The 15,574-nt window shown below is 35.6% G+C and overlaps 1 protein-coding gene across 4 annotated transcripts in view; it reads right to left on the bottom strand.

The window, feature by feature from the left end:
• CDK17 (cyclin dependent kinase 17) overlaps positions 1 to 15,574 on the bottom strand; it is an 88,761-nt gene that overhangs the window by 28,233 nt on the left and 44,954 nt on the right. For all 4 annotated transcript variants that reach the window (XM_041474417.1, XM_041474420.1, XM_041474419.1 and 1 more), the window contains 2 exons: positions 12,892 to 13,056; positions 6,740 to 6,873 (listed from right to left, as the gene is read on the bottom strand). In XM_041474417.1, coding sequence (XP_041330351.1) covers positions 6,740 to 6,873; positions 12,892 to 13,056 — 299 coding nt within the window. The remainder of the gene's footprint in view (positions 1 to 6,739; positions 6,874 to 12,891; positions 13,057 to 15,574) is intronic.

The raw sequence follows: 15,574 nt of genomic DNA, 5'->3' as shown, positions 1-15,574 counted from the left end.
ACCATTAGTTTTACAGAGAAAGGTTTAAACTGTTCAGGACAAATACAGTGTTCACAAACTGCCTTCCAGGAGCTTCTATTCACATCCAATGAAACCAAACAAAACAAATACATGTGTCAGAAAACCAGTTTTGAAAAATATGAGAAAGGAGAAATGAAAATCAAATGTGAGACATTAACTTTCCTTTCAGCAAGTATATAAATACACAGGAAATTTGTGACAGATTATAAGAGAAACACTTGAAAATTCTTCTTCTGTTTTTTTTTTTTTTTTTGGTTGGTTTTTCTCTTTGGTTTTGGTGTGGTTTTTCTTTTGTTTGTTTGTTTTGGTTATTATTTTATTCCATCAGAAAGCTTGTCACAAAGTGAACTTAGAGAATATAAGGAAGAATGTAAAAAACAGTAACAACCATGAAGATATCATGTCTGATTTTGTCTGCCTGCTAAATGACCACCTATCAAGGTACCACTCCGTAGCATTAGCCTCAGTATCAACCCTGCTGGAGTTCAGGGTCGGTGGCTGTGTGACTCTGCTGCAGGTGCTGCGCAGGAACAGAAGCTAAGAAAGCAAGCTCTGCCTCACTTACTACTACACCTTCCTGATTTTTAAACATAGATTTCTGTATGTTTTCATCAGTTTCTGTAACACAGTAACAAGAGAAACTGCGCTGAAAGGAAAAAAGGTACTGTAGGTTACCAGGTTGTAAGAAAAACGAGGCCAAGAGGCAGGAAAAAGAGAAACAGAACACACCACTGCAAAAACACAAACCTGGACCTTTAAAACAGTTCTGTGTAGTATTAATTACTAACACTAGCATTTACATCATCAACAACGCTTTAAGTACCAAAAAGTAAGTCCCATGAAAAAAGTGGCTAATTAAAAATATGAATATGAAAATGAGAAATCTGACCTTCCTGGATTAAAGTGTGGTGGAGTACATGGTATGAAACTGCACCCCATTACTGAGTTTTCATCTGATGCACTTCTCTGATTATGAGAGATGTGTTTTATAGATGACTGAACACATCCAATGTGATATTCCTAAATGGAACCCAAGACACCAAGACACAAAACCAAAAAAGCATATAATCCATCCTTACAGAAAGAACACTGCTTAGTGCAGTAACTTTTCTAAAGGAGTATTTGCAAGTGGAATGCAAGAACTTTAGCACCAGAATGACACAGGTTCCCAACAAAAGGGCCAAAAAAAAGCATTAACTGCTGATAACAAAGGTAGTTACCCTTTGAAAAAGTCTAGTAAAAAGCATGTTAAACTCATCTGTTGCCTAAGCTGAAATTCTTTTACTTGTTGTAGCGTCAGTGTTCTGTAAAAGAAATGAGTCTGCCAATTGAACAGATCAAAAGGAGGTCCATCAGCTTAATCAAAACCATACTAGTAATTTAGAATATGCACCTGGGTTTCTAGAAGGGGCCTTCTGAAACCATCAAAGGTCATGGAGATGTGAAAGCAGGAGTTTACAAAAAGGGTAACACATTTTCTAGAGTAACCTTGAAAAAGGTTGAGAAAAATGATACAAGCAGGACTGAATGGAGATAGTGCGGTGACCACTGAAAAGCAAAAGAATTCCTGATTGTCTTCAGCTTCTGTTTTTTTTCTGTCTAGTACCGAAATCTTCTGGTAGGTGATCACGTGCTTAGATTCATAGACGTGACAATCAGAAGAAAAGCTACTGCTTCTCAGGAGTCAGAGAGAAGCAAGTTAGACAAAGCCCAGTAAATATGGCACAGAGAGCTCTGCTGCTGCCAAGCACAGAAGGAAGGGGGAAGGAAGAAACTTTGCTCAGAGAAGGCTACAAGTAGTAATGCCTGCTTGATATACAAGGAAGGCTCCTGGATGGCCAGGTACCTAGGGCTGAATGCTCAGGCTATCTTGGATAAAGTGGCTTCCTCCTTCCAAAACTAATGGCAGAAGAAAATACTGTACTGCCCATGACCAAAAGGCTGGATCAGTACTGCATCCAGTCTGCAGTTCAAGCATTTAAACAATTGAATGGAGCTGAGAGTGCCCTATCTGCACGTGAGAATGGGGACCTACAAACCACATTCTAATCTGAAGCCTATGAACAAATTCTTAACACTTTTATCAGCTGAAACATCAATTAATTTTGTGTATTTTTCTTAGAAGAAGGTACGCTTGCCCAGGTGGACCAACAGCACATTGAGTTACTCAGGCTGTGTGTCAAGACCCCCTAAGCAGTTATACCCTGGTAAAGAGTGAAGCTCAAAAAAACCTTATTTTTCATCTACATTCTCACTTTTGGAAGGTGACCATCACAACACACACCTGCCTACAGCATCAATTTGTAGCCTTTGTATTTCCTTCTGTTCAGCTACAAGTACTAACCCTGCAACTAATCCTCTCAGGTGAGAATTATCCCCTATAGCAGTGTGGTAGGAGCAGTCTGATCTGGAACACACTTCTGTCACTAATGTGACAGTCAGATGGATAAGAACTGTTTCTCAGGATAAAATATCTGGGAAACAGGCTGGTGAACAGTAGGTTATGGCCCTCTGCCAGTTCACATGCTAAGACAGCTAACAGACCTTGGACTTCTGGGAAAGGGAAACAGATGTTTCAATTTGCACAGACTGTTTCTCCTTATTTTTTATCCACCACAGCTCTTAATGATGCACTCACTATCCACTGCATGGGCACAGGGCCCCCAGTGAACACTTACAGCTTGTAACGTGATTTTACATTAATGCATTACTTCTTTATTTATAATAATTCATTACTTCTTTTCCAGCAAAATCAAACAAAAAATGCTTTGAGCTATAGTTCCATGATCTGGAAAAATGTTTCTCATTGCATGACGAAAGCACCTAAACTTAAAATAGAGATATACATGTAGATATTCTTAAACTGTATCATTGACACAAAAAAAATTATTCTATCCTTTTTTTTTTTTTTGACAAAACAAATCTTAGTACACAATCATTAATATTAGCAGGAGAGTAGAAGACATTTAAATTAAAACCTAACAGCTGTTAGAAGCCAAGCTCTTCACACCTACTGTCAGCATGGTTCCCGCCTGAACGAGTGGCAGGAAGGAGAAAGAAAATGAAAAAGCAACTGCTTTAACCAACAATTTGTAGCCTGTGGATTACAAGCAAAATAAACTTTATCTAGGCAACACAATGAGACTCTGGTATTTTCTCTGTCTTCTAAGCACATGATAACAAGGAACAATAATTAAAAAAAACCCCAATCTCGAACCACAACTGCAGCATTGTTGAATTCAGAAGCAACCACATTATCATCTCTCTGTCACGCTGGCCTAAATTGTAACTGATGGGGGAATGGGGGGGTGGATATAACAGACTGAAAGCTGGTATTTCCATGGCTGTGACTGTGCATGGAAAGTTTTCACCCCAGAAGACTTTTCACTGCAGAGCAGGGTTCTTTCTCATTGCACTATCACCACTTCATATTTAACATGTTTCATACTTAGGTTACATTGCAGTATGATGATTTCCTATCTAAAGCAGGACAATTTAATGTTATGAAATTTCTGCTTTCTATTGCTATGGAGATTCTGCTTTAACAAACACATTTTTCAATTCTCTCTCCACTCTCTATTTTGTATTTCTCTATATGAAAATTTTGGAAAGATCAAGTTTTATTTCCCAACAGAATCTTTTATATATTCTGAAGCAGAGAATACGTCAGGTCTTTGACAACATTTTATTTGTAGCTATGCATTATTTAACTGCAGTGTGGATGGGCACTAAAATCAGAATGTGTATTCTAATGGACAAAATGTGTCAGGAATTTTTTTTTTTTTTTGCTAATTAGCACTTTGAGTACAGTATGCAATTTTTTAGCAAGCATTTAATAAAATCTGATTGGGTTGCTAATTTTCGGAGTTCTAGAGGAAGTTCAAGCTGAGCATAAAAAATTTGGTTATATACACAAAATTCTTGTAACTAAAAAGGATGTGTCAAAGTTTCAACTTTACCTGATTAGTTATCTTCAAAACGAATTAGGACTTCTGTCATCTCAGCAGAAATAACCAAACTTATATAACCAAGAAATAATGTACGAAACCACAATAAATACAGCAAATATTGGTCAAACTAAACCCAAGAAAGGACCAGCCATAGTGTGACAGGCACATTCATCTTAGTGAGGAGGAACAACGAATATTGCTTTATCGCCGTTATCCAACTGTGGATGTTTAATCAAATACATTCTACACTGGATTTCAGCTGGGGCTAATGACTTCAGCAGACTACAGCAAAAACATTCTGTCACACATGTACTAATTTACTCCAACCTGTAATGTATAAGCATACAGCTATAAGTCATTATAAATGGCTATAAAGGGAGTACGTCCTCAGGCTACCCAATGTCTAGAGACAACTGATCGCCATCAAAATAAAACTGAAATAATAGAAACTCACTTCACAACACAGATTGCTTCTTTCTCTTTATATATTCACATTGTTACTACCGAATCAGCCAGCTCCACGGCACAAATCCCACAAGGCATAGAAGCAAAACTCTTTACAAGAGGAAAGAAACCTTGCTTTGGTTCCCTCAAAGGTCAAGGAAGCAAGTGATCCCATTCCAGAAAGAGCAAAATGAGTAAAACTGGGTCTTCTGTAGATTTACATCTTTCAAAACACGATGGATATTGTGGTTTTTAACTAGCAGTTGATACATTAGCAATGTCTCCCAGTGCAAAGATTTTTTCATAGAAATTAATAGAGAATCAGAATCTGAGATTTCTAGCCATCTGTCAAAACTGACAGAAAATGACCCATGGGATAAACAGAAGGAGGAAAATACAGGCAGACAATGTAAATACGTAAAGCCTTTTCACTTAGGAAATGAGAAAGTTGACTGAAAAGATTATCATTAGAAAGGTATTTTAACCAAAGCTATGAGATTGTTGCATTTTCCTCCCTCTGGAATGCACAAACAGGTACAAGTCCAACCTAATCTGCTACAAAGTACTTCTAAAAAGCAAACTTAAGTCCACCAAAACCGTATCTTATTCTTAAAATTCAGAACTGAGTTTGTTTGCACACAACAGCATGGAATCTAAAGTCACTGTATCAATACTAACAGTGAGGGAAACATTACAATTCTTACAGAATATAGATGAATAGACGCCAAAAAACCATTTGCTCTCTCATTGGCTGAGCAAGTCAATGAAGAAATAATGCTAATTTCAACAGTCAGAAGCAAGCATTTGGAATTTGGAGGAAAGTGAGAAAATCAGCATTGCATAAACAAAACTTAAAAGCTTCCCAAAGCCTCTTAAACAGTAATATTAGAATTGTTTTAAAATTGAAGAGGCAAATGAAAAGATGCTTTTAGTTGAAAAAAAAATTCTGAAAAATTACACAGGAATTCCTTGACCTTTACTATTCCTGAGATCTTTACTAATTTCTTTTGGAGTTCTTGAATTCCAATACAAAAAGAATCCTTTAAAGGTTCTTAGCCCTCTCTGGAAGACTTGACGGATTTCCATTTCAGTTTGTTAGTTTCATTATGAATCATTAATTTCTTTTATTTTTCCTGTTCTAAATATGCATATCAAAATGGAGAAGAAACAGACAATGAACAAAAAGTAAATAATCCTTTTAAGTAATTTCCTTGGTTTTTAGTTTCTCCAGCATACATTCTGATAAGCAGGTTTTCACAAATTAGTTTTTTCCCTAATTTAAGTATCCTGCATAAACCAGTAAAACCACCTTTGCTCTCACTTCAGCAAGTAAACTTCAGCAAGCAAAGCCAGGAGAACAAATAACATAGAAATTTAAGAATTTGAATACAAAACCTCCCAGGTGCAAGAAACTATCTAAATAATTAATACAACGAATTCACACATTTTTGAAATAACATCTGCACTATATGCTTGGAATTCCAAGCATAACGGAACGCCTCACAAATAAAACATTTTTGGCATGGACTCCCTACTGTAACTTATCCAAATCAGTTTCCCAATCCAGTATTTGCTATGAACCTTGAATGGAGAATCTTACAGCTTAAGCTATGCTTATTGCTATGTACACTATAAAGCAGCAACTAAAAAATTCTACGCACTTCTGTAACAAAGACGTCATTATAACTGTAACTTTTATACACTCTAGAAAAAGGGAAGTGTTCTGTTTTAGTTCACCAAGGGAAATGACAACAAAGCAAGCACAAGGGTGGCTAGTATTCATAATGACACCCATAAATAAAGGAAATTATGTGCACAGTTATTCATAAGGTACTTTTCCTCCTTTTGTTTACCATCCTGTAAAGTTCCGTTCATGAAAAAAAAACAGGAAGAGAGGAAAAGGCTGAAGCAGTCAAGACCATTGCTTCTGCTGTAGCATTAGTTTTGCAAAGACTAGAAAAACAGTGTTAAGTAAAAAATGTCTAAACCATGTATCATCTTGAATGCATTCAGTGGCTCGCACACAATGCAACAGAAAGCTGCTCAAATGCTACACTTAAGAAATTCCTCCCAAAAATTCAAGTTTCAAAATATATTTGTATTTTCAAAATTAACAAAATTACATAAACAGTGCAAGATAACCATCCTTCTGTGTGACAAATGCAGACAAATTTAAATAGTATGAAAATAATGCTCTCTGCATGAAATATATGGCAGAATGGTTGGTTAAAGTTAATTGAGAAGACAATCAGTGACAACAAACAATTAAAGCAACCCCCAACTCTATTGTCAAATAAATGGTCCTTGTATGAAAAGTGAATTACCTCCATTGAGATTCGTCTGTGTATCCGGTTTCTGAGACAAACTCCTGTGGGAGACTGAACTTCATCAGATGACGTTCCAGAAGCTTGGTCACTTTCCCCATCTGACCCCATTTTCAAATTTTCATGAACAATATCTTAAAAATAATCCAAATAATTGGAAATTGTTAAACAGCAATGCCTCAAACAGCTCTTTTTTTACAGATGGAAAAGAATTGAATCATTACTGTGCATTGAGTTACACAGCGAAGTCAAAGACTCATCACAGCAATGGCAGTCTTGATACATACTTTTTATGACTCGGTAATAACCACAAAATGAACAGGATCACTTTGTAGGAATTCCATACAAACTTACTTGAACTGCAGCAAAACTCCATTTTCCAAAACCACAGGCAGACATACCAACCCCAGCTGTAATTCTAAAAAGCCAACTCCCCCTCCCGGCTTCAGTTCCTAAAATCCCTCAGTACCACTTCTCTTCTAGCTGTTCTTCGATATGCAACATTGCTGAGAATAATTAACATTTTCAAATCAGACTACCTAATGCTGGTACAAATGTATAATCTTCAGAAAGCTTTAAAGTCCTACCAAGAGGTAGAGTAGTATTTTCAGAAATGGCAAATACAGAAGCTTCAAACAGAAAATCCCCTGGCATCCATGTGTGAAGGCAGATATATTATAACCATCTAAATCAAGGTCCACAACATACAAGTGCATTCAGTAAAAGACTTGACTTTTAAGAGCCATTAAGTGAAATGGGTGACCTTATGAAGGAATTTACCTAACTGCTTGAGTTATGTGATGCAGGACCTTCATGTCAACTGAAATTGTTAATTTTTACACAATCATTAAGATTCATGCACATAAATCTTATGTATATTTTATGTACACATACATATATACATTGCTTTGAAGAACCAAAGGATTTTTTAGACTTTGGAGACAAACACTGTAGTGAACAAAAGAAAATCAAGGCAGTGTCATTATAGCATAAAGAGCCAAATGATTTGCAAAAGCACACATGGAAAAGTGGTCATACAAGCAATTCACTATGAGTAATGCTCCATCATCAACGTCAAACTACCCGAACTCCAAAATTACTCCAGAAATGAAATACATATAAAGTAGGTTCTTCAAAAGACACCAGTTTCCCTGCTGTTTCCTGATCCTTGTTGGAAATCATTATCTTCTACAAGGCGTAAAAGAACCTGAGGAACAACTAAAAAATCCCAGAACTCTATCCCTAAAAAATTATAATATTAACTAAACACACAGAGATCAATTCAGCCTTACCACCAACACACCTGAAAGTATTTAACATTTGCAAAGCAGCACAGCAAATTTAAAAAGCCCCCAAAAAAGAGAAATGGCAAGTTCCACCACCATCAACAAGCAAGAATTTTGGATTTTCTGGGAAAAAAAAGCACCATTAGGGCTATGTTTTGTTATCTGCACATCTTCTAAAATATTTGTCTAGCTTGGCACACATAGAATCATGCACACTTCAAAGGAACAAATTCTTCCTCAGTACAAACAATTTCCTTTTATGGAAAACAGAATGGATATAAAAAGAAAGATTAATTTGTAGTTTATTAGCAACACATATTTTAACTCAGAATACTGTAATTAAACACAAACAAAGCATGCATCTCACGCACAAAGCAAATTTTCCAGCAATGATGCAGATTTATATCGGCTTTCTATTAAAAATCCACACTGAATGAGAATTTTCCCTGCAAGTCATACTCAGATTTGGACTAAATTAAAAAAAAAAAAATTAACTGGCACTCCTTATATAATAAGCAAACTTATGATTTCAAACAAGCTAAATACTCACGAGTGCTTCTAAAAGCAGGGCAATCCGACCCACAGGAAAAAATTTTCAGAAAGTGGTTCCTAAAGATCAGCCTTAGCTTTGAAGCTAAGCAGAAAAAATGTGACTCACTTTTTCTAAGTCTCTAAGAAATGTCTTATTCTCTGTAGTGACTTGACAGCTATCTTTTTAAAAATCTCTAACAAACTGTGGAAAATTTATTTTATTAATATAAAAGCATTACTGAAAACACTACTTGCAGCCAAGCTGTTATGCCAGCACTGTTATATCTGGTATAATAGCACACTCAGCATAGTGTTTCTTTACAAAAAAAACCCTCTTTTAAAATACTTTTCTGAGAGGTCATGTAATCCAATTTAGCAATTACAGCTCTTTAGATTCTGTTAGTAAAATGAAGTGTAACAGCTACTGAAAATTGTTCCCAAATCTATCTATCCTCATGTTAAAACCAGCCCACTGGTTGGGACCCAAAGTCTACTTTCTTTATGGAAGCTAGGCAAGGCACAGTTATCTCAGCAATCTCAGAAAATAAAATCCAACAGAATTAAAGCAGTATTGCATTTTAAGCCATGGTGCAATTACATATTTCTTTTTTAGAGAGACTGACACTTTCAATAAAGAAATTATGAGACTGATACCGTCATATTTTTGACATTTAATTTATAAAAGCATTTGTATTATGAAATTACTAGTAAAAAAAGACAATTGGAAATGCAACGCTCAGAACTACATAGAGCACCCTAGCTGACAAAGATCATTCTTCTTCTACTAGAAGATTGCCTATGTAATAACCCACAACTAAGCACTATTTCAAGAACCAGTACTACAAACCCATATACCTGGGACAGATAATGTAGCTGCAAGGAGATTCTTTTCTTTATAAATCAGGAATGTGAAGACAAAGAGGGTCTGTACCGTTGAAGTCTAAAAATGCATTATTTTAGACTTACATAAGATGATGATTTGAATACTCCTGTGATATGATTAATTCTGGTAAGTCTGGATAAGCTATATATCCAGAACCAAGAAGGTTTATGCAGGGTACTGGCTGCAGCAAGCAAAAATCTATCATTAAGCACAGGCATTTCCAATGGGCTAAATACCTAACTGCTCCTATCTATAAGGGTTTGCAGATGTTTTAATTATTTTCTAAACAGATACAATTTTAAGCTTTTTAAAAATAACTTGACTGTACTGTCATCTGATATAAATGCATCCTTTTATTTGATTCAATTAAAAAGGCATTAGTAGAGCCTTATGTTCATTATTTTAATGGCATAAACCCCAGACTAAGGCATTAACCCAGACATTTTAATCATTTTTACACAGGTGCACAATGATGCTTAAATAAGAAATGATGAAAACCATGCAAATATTTCCCTAATTTCTCTAAGCCTTTCTATAGACAAGTTTACCTGCATGAAAGCTTGCTTGCATAGCCTTCAGAGGTTTTAATCATTCAATAATGTATTGAATTGCTTTCACTGCAATACCAAGCCATTCACTTATATAGGTATTTATTTTAATGTACCCCACATATCTTATTAAATATCCAGAATGGCCATGTAATGAAAAGCTAGGTGTAGATGACTACAATATAACAGGGAAACTACAGAAGTACATTTAAAGGAAAAGGCTGTCCTCATTTTTGCTGTGAGGAACGCACCACAGAAGAAATTAATACAGGGGACCTGTGGTGCAGCAAATGAGAACTCTTCCAAGTGAGCCATAATCAAAGTCACTAATTAGTACTGAGTCAGACTGCATGATCTTTCCACCTTACTTCAAATTATTACAGAAATAATCATGTGACTTGCATAACGGATTTCTTCCACGGTGCACTTTTCCAAGGCATACTTTTCTATGCAGTGGCTACACCGTATGATTCATTTCAGTGATAATATAATTCAAATTGAGGAAGACCAGAGTGAGAAATTGCCTTTGCCATTACCATTACTGCACTATGAATTCTCCATAACTTTATCAACACAACTGGCAAAAGCAAGGATTAACTCTCTCCTGGCTGTTACTGCAGTTCACCAGCAGGGCCAGCTACAGCTAGCTCTGCATGTTCAGAAGCCTCTCCAGAGGTGACGTTAATATAAATATGGAACAAGGACAGTTGGATTCATTCTGCATTCAGCCAGGTCAGGTCCAAAAAAAGTTTATTTCCTCTGGCTTCATCATGGACTGCAGCAGCTAGATGTTTCCAGAGGTACCAGACTGTAGAATCACCTAGAGTCTGAAAATCACCTCTATTATTTAAAATCATCCTGGTAACTGAATACTGAATTTAAAAATTGCTAAAAATTTTTTTAACAGCATAGCTCAAAATTTTTTCCCTTACACAGCATTTTACAAAACATAAAGCTAACAGAGAATTTTCAAGTACAAATTATTTTTAAAGTATTTTGGCATTTTACACATTATCACAACTGCAGAAACTCAAGTTCAATGCTCAAAAAGCAAATGAAACTCCAAATTCCTCCTGGGCCTCTCAATCAATTTTTATAGTGATAGTCTCACTCAAACAGGCAGGTCTCAATTTAACCTGGCTTTCTTTAACAAAATGACCATCCTTTACCTCCCATGACTTTGTATTTCAAGGATATATTTCTGATACCACTTTTCTACCTACATGATAGAGGAAAAACTGTAAAGAAAAGAGGGTGGATGAAGAAAGCAAAGGGAAGTCTCATGCAGTGTAGCATATTTGACTATTTTGTTTCTGATGTCATTATCCCAACAGGGAAAACCTCAGCTTCCTGATGAGCAATAACCATTCCCATACGGCAGGAACAAAAGAAAGAAAGATGTGAAAAAGGAGCAGAAAAAGGAATTATGATTGCATATACTTGTACTTGTTTTTTACCACTAGATAACATGCACAAGTAGCTTGTATTTCCATCAAATAAGGACTTTAAAAAAAGGCATTATCTTTCCCAAAGCGAAGAGATGTGTTTAACATAGACATACAGAGCAACCAGGCCCAGTGGAAAGTGTCCCTGCCCATGGCAGAGAGGTTGGAACTAGGTGATCTTTGAGGCCCCTTCCAACCCAAACCATCCTGTGATTCCATTATACACTCTACATGTACATCTATTCCATACTACTTAAAAAATTACAAACTGTTGTTAAGGGCAACACAAATGAGACAGTACAGGCAACTCTGTACTCAAACACATCTTTGCTGCTCCTGTACTTAGTTTACATATATCTAGTTTAATAAATAAACTATAAAGACTACATATTCAGATAAACACATTTCTCTAACTACACAAATTTTTTTTAAACTCTCTCTTTCTGCTAGATTCTTGGCAACTTAACTAGAGCTTGGTTTGGCAAAAATGAAAAAGCAAATACTGTTTACAGTATTTGAGTGAAATCAGAAACTGATACAGTAGTCAAACCATGCACACTTAAAACCTGTTTTCTTGTGTGATAGCAACAGCTGCTAGAGTAAAGTCAAAAGGATATACATCTTGTTTCAGGTGGAATGGTAACTCAAGCAGTAAAAATGGATTTTTTGAACATGATGAGTGGTATTACACCAAAGGAGCATATAAGCCGTTTGACTACTACCTTGAAGATTCATAGCCTAATCTCAAAGATCAGTTTATCACACTTCTAAAGGAGGGCAGGAGATTGAAAAAATAATAAAAACTCTAATTAAGCTGCGACTTGCTCTCATTTTCCAGTATTAATTAATTAAGCATAATTTAAAAAAACATAAAAGCAGGATAAAACATTAATGGTGACTGGAGGCAGCAACATGACAAATTACTTGAAGAAGAAAAAATATTTCATAACTTATTTGCTTCATGGAAGCAAATAAGCACAAATATAGCTCAGGACCACAACAAAAAGACAATTACAGCTGAGTTGCCTTAATTTGTCACTGAAAAAAAAAATTTTTCTAAAATAATGAAATATAATACAGCAGTTCTTTTAAAATTCCACATATACGATGATTACCCTCTGTTTTATTCATAGTACAGTTATTGTACTTCTTGCCAGTGCTTAACTGAGGTGGATACATGGGTTCCTTGCAAAGTATTCAGAAAGAATATTTTGTTACTTTTGTAACTTTTAAAGTTGTAAAAAATTCATGGGTGTTTTCTGTGTTCTCTTCGAATTGCTTTCTTCCTGAAGATCTTAATAGACATTCAGTGCTTTAAGAACAAATTTCTTGAACTCCAGAAAAAATTACTGCACACTCAGGCATTTACTAAAGCAGTATCTGTACCTCTTGCTATGAATCAATACCAACATTATTTTTCACAGAAAAATTCTTTGAAACAAACAATGTAGTAAATTACCTAATCTGCTCCCATTTCTGGGCATTGCCATGAAAGAGCCGAGGCTGCCCCCTATGACGCTGTGTGGTCTCCGTAAAGGGGGCTTCTTGAAAGATCCCGTGTATTGGTGGAGAAATGAGTGCATGCTGTGAGACGTTGGAGGCCTGCCATTCTTCACAATGGGCTCTACAGTTCACAAGGATCAAAATATTCATTGCCACAAGTAAGGAGGATTGTCAGGAACATGCCAGAAGAAAAAAAAAGAAAGAAGAAAAACAGTTAGTAAACAGGAAATCACCAGTCTGGTAAAATTATCTTTCATGCTAACAGCAGACCACCATACTATGGCCATTTCTCTATTGACAAACAAGTACAAAACATGGCATTAAGTGTTGCCCAAACTTAATTTTACTAAATCCTGTCACTCTGATGCTGGACGAGTAAATGCCCTGAATATACAGTCTTAGAATGTCAATAAAACCAGAACACTGTTATTATTTTCTTCTGTCTTACTGCACAATGTTTCATCTTTACTTTTAAACAGGACAGCTGTTAGATCAACTATGATGAGCAAACCCAACTATAAGCCTTCGAAAATATTCTCCCTCTCAAAATTCTTGTGGGTCACTAATACCAAAGCCTTGCCACTGGAGCTCTTTAGAAATAATCATACCTGTCTATACCTCCCAGAGCTGTCATGCCATAATCCAGGTTATTAACTTACAGGGTATCGAAAAAATTAAGCATTCAATTTTTTGTTGTGGCTTTCTACTGGTTTGTGTTTCAGATGGTTCACAGAGATTTTTTTTTTAAAAAAAGTTATTATCATCAATAAGCACTTCCTAAAAGAATGAAGTGTTAGAAATTTTTCAATCTCATTTACAAACCTCTGCATATCTCTGTCCCAAATGCTCCTTTCTCTTGTAATCTCTTTTGACTTAAGAGTGGTACCAGCTTCTTTGCTGCATGCCTTTAACAACAGATTTATCCTAGGGCAGCAGGCAGCAAATTCTTGATCAATTTTTAATTGATCTATTACTGCTTCCACATGACAGGAAACAGGCTCACATTCAGCACAACTACTCCTTTGGATAAGTTAACGTCTGCTTTTTGCTTTCCAACTTTCTTGTTAATTTGAATTGAATTTGATTAAGTTTCTAGTCTAAACACCTCACATTGAGTTTACATGCAGTGGTGAACAAATGAATAGTACCTTGTATGTTATGGCTTTTGTCTACTCATGCTAAAAGCAATCTGCTTTCATGAACTGCGCAGTATGCAAAAGAGGCCAGAATTTATGAATACATTGAATATCTATGTAGAAATTGAGTTTTATGTTCATTACTAACATGACAGTGTGATGCACAGAGATGATTATTGAAAAGAAATCTGTTTTCCTCAGGGCAGTGGTAAATTTGTATGTATTTTTCAGTCTAAAACAAAATTCCTAAAATATCCTAACATATGTAAAGTTCAGCTCAAATATAAGGATAAATAGAGATCACATTAATAAATAAATTTATATAAAAATGAAAGATAAATGGTTGATATAAGGTCCAATTATACAGAAATAACTTTTGTCATCATAGGCAACTATTACCTTCCTTTACTGTCCTAAGTACCATACTAAATTATGGAGTGCATTATAAAACTTTGCAATAACAATTTAGGTCAAGTAGTAGGACAGGCAGAACCACTGGCAGACAATGAAGTGAAGGTTACAGAAACATCCACATGACACTATATTTCTGACTAAGACAAGTATTAATACTACTTGTTTATAAGGGGGGTTTAAAATCCTGATACATGTTAATTTACAAAAAGGAGGGATTGCACAGCATATGACAGTATAACACATGGGCTTACATTTTGGAAAGTATATTTGTTATAAACAATTCAGTGTGCATTGCTGTATGCTAGGAGCTTCTAAAGAAACAGTTGCATGAATTCTGCATTATGTTACCTCCTCCCTGCAAATGTGACAGTAATAGCCAAGAGCTGGAGCAAATATTGAAAATGATCAAGCAAACCTTTGCTAGAAATTAATGTACGAAACTGTTTATTACAGTTTTCATGCATTTATGAGATACAAGAGTTAAAAAAGTGCTTTTTAAAAAGCTACTCAACTCCCTCTCTCTCCCCAAAGACTCACAAGTACTTCTTTTGAAGTTACAATTTCATTTAGTTCACATCCATTTTTTCCAGAATTATTAACATGTCGAATCACTGTATTTAAACTACAACATGGCAGCTTTAAGATGCAAGTTTAGTCAACTGTCTGGCCTTGAATAAAATGTGTCTAAACTGTAAAAGTTATATGCCTTTACTACATATACCTATAAAAACTGCTTCTTTTATTTCTGTGATTGTAGCTTTGATTCATCTTTAAAAAATGTTTCCCCTATATAAAACTCATAAACATACCTTATTTCAGTGTCACTGTACTCGGTAAATATAACTCAGTAACCTCATGCTGCTGTTGGTTTAATACTCAGCTACAGGCAAAATGAATGATGGAAATTAAAAGGCGAGGAAAAAAAAACACTAAAAAATTCACTGTGCAAGTGTGTGGATCTACTGCATTTTGAGATCATGCACAAATCTGGTATTCCTCTCTCATGTAGATTACAACAGCAGAAGCATGACATAACCCACAAACTCACTGAAGGGCTGAAGAGGGCACCTAGGAATCCGCTGCATCCAG

This window comes from Pyrgilauda ruficollis, unplaced genomic scaffold, assembly GCF_017590135.1.
Source record: "Pyrgilauda ruficollis isolate IOZ18807 unplaced genomic scaffold, ASM1759013v1 scaffold32, whole genome shotgun sequence".
NCBI classification, from domain to species: Eukaryota; Metazoa; Chordata; class Aves; order Passeriformes; family Passeridae; genus Pyrgilauda; species Pyrgilauda ruficollis.
The sequence above is the reverse complement of the archived record's forward strand: the minus strand, read 5'-3'. Positions and strand labels throughout refer to the sequence as shown.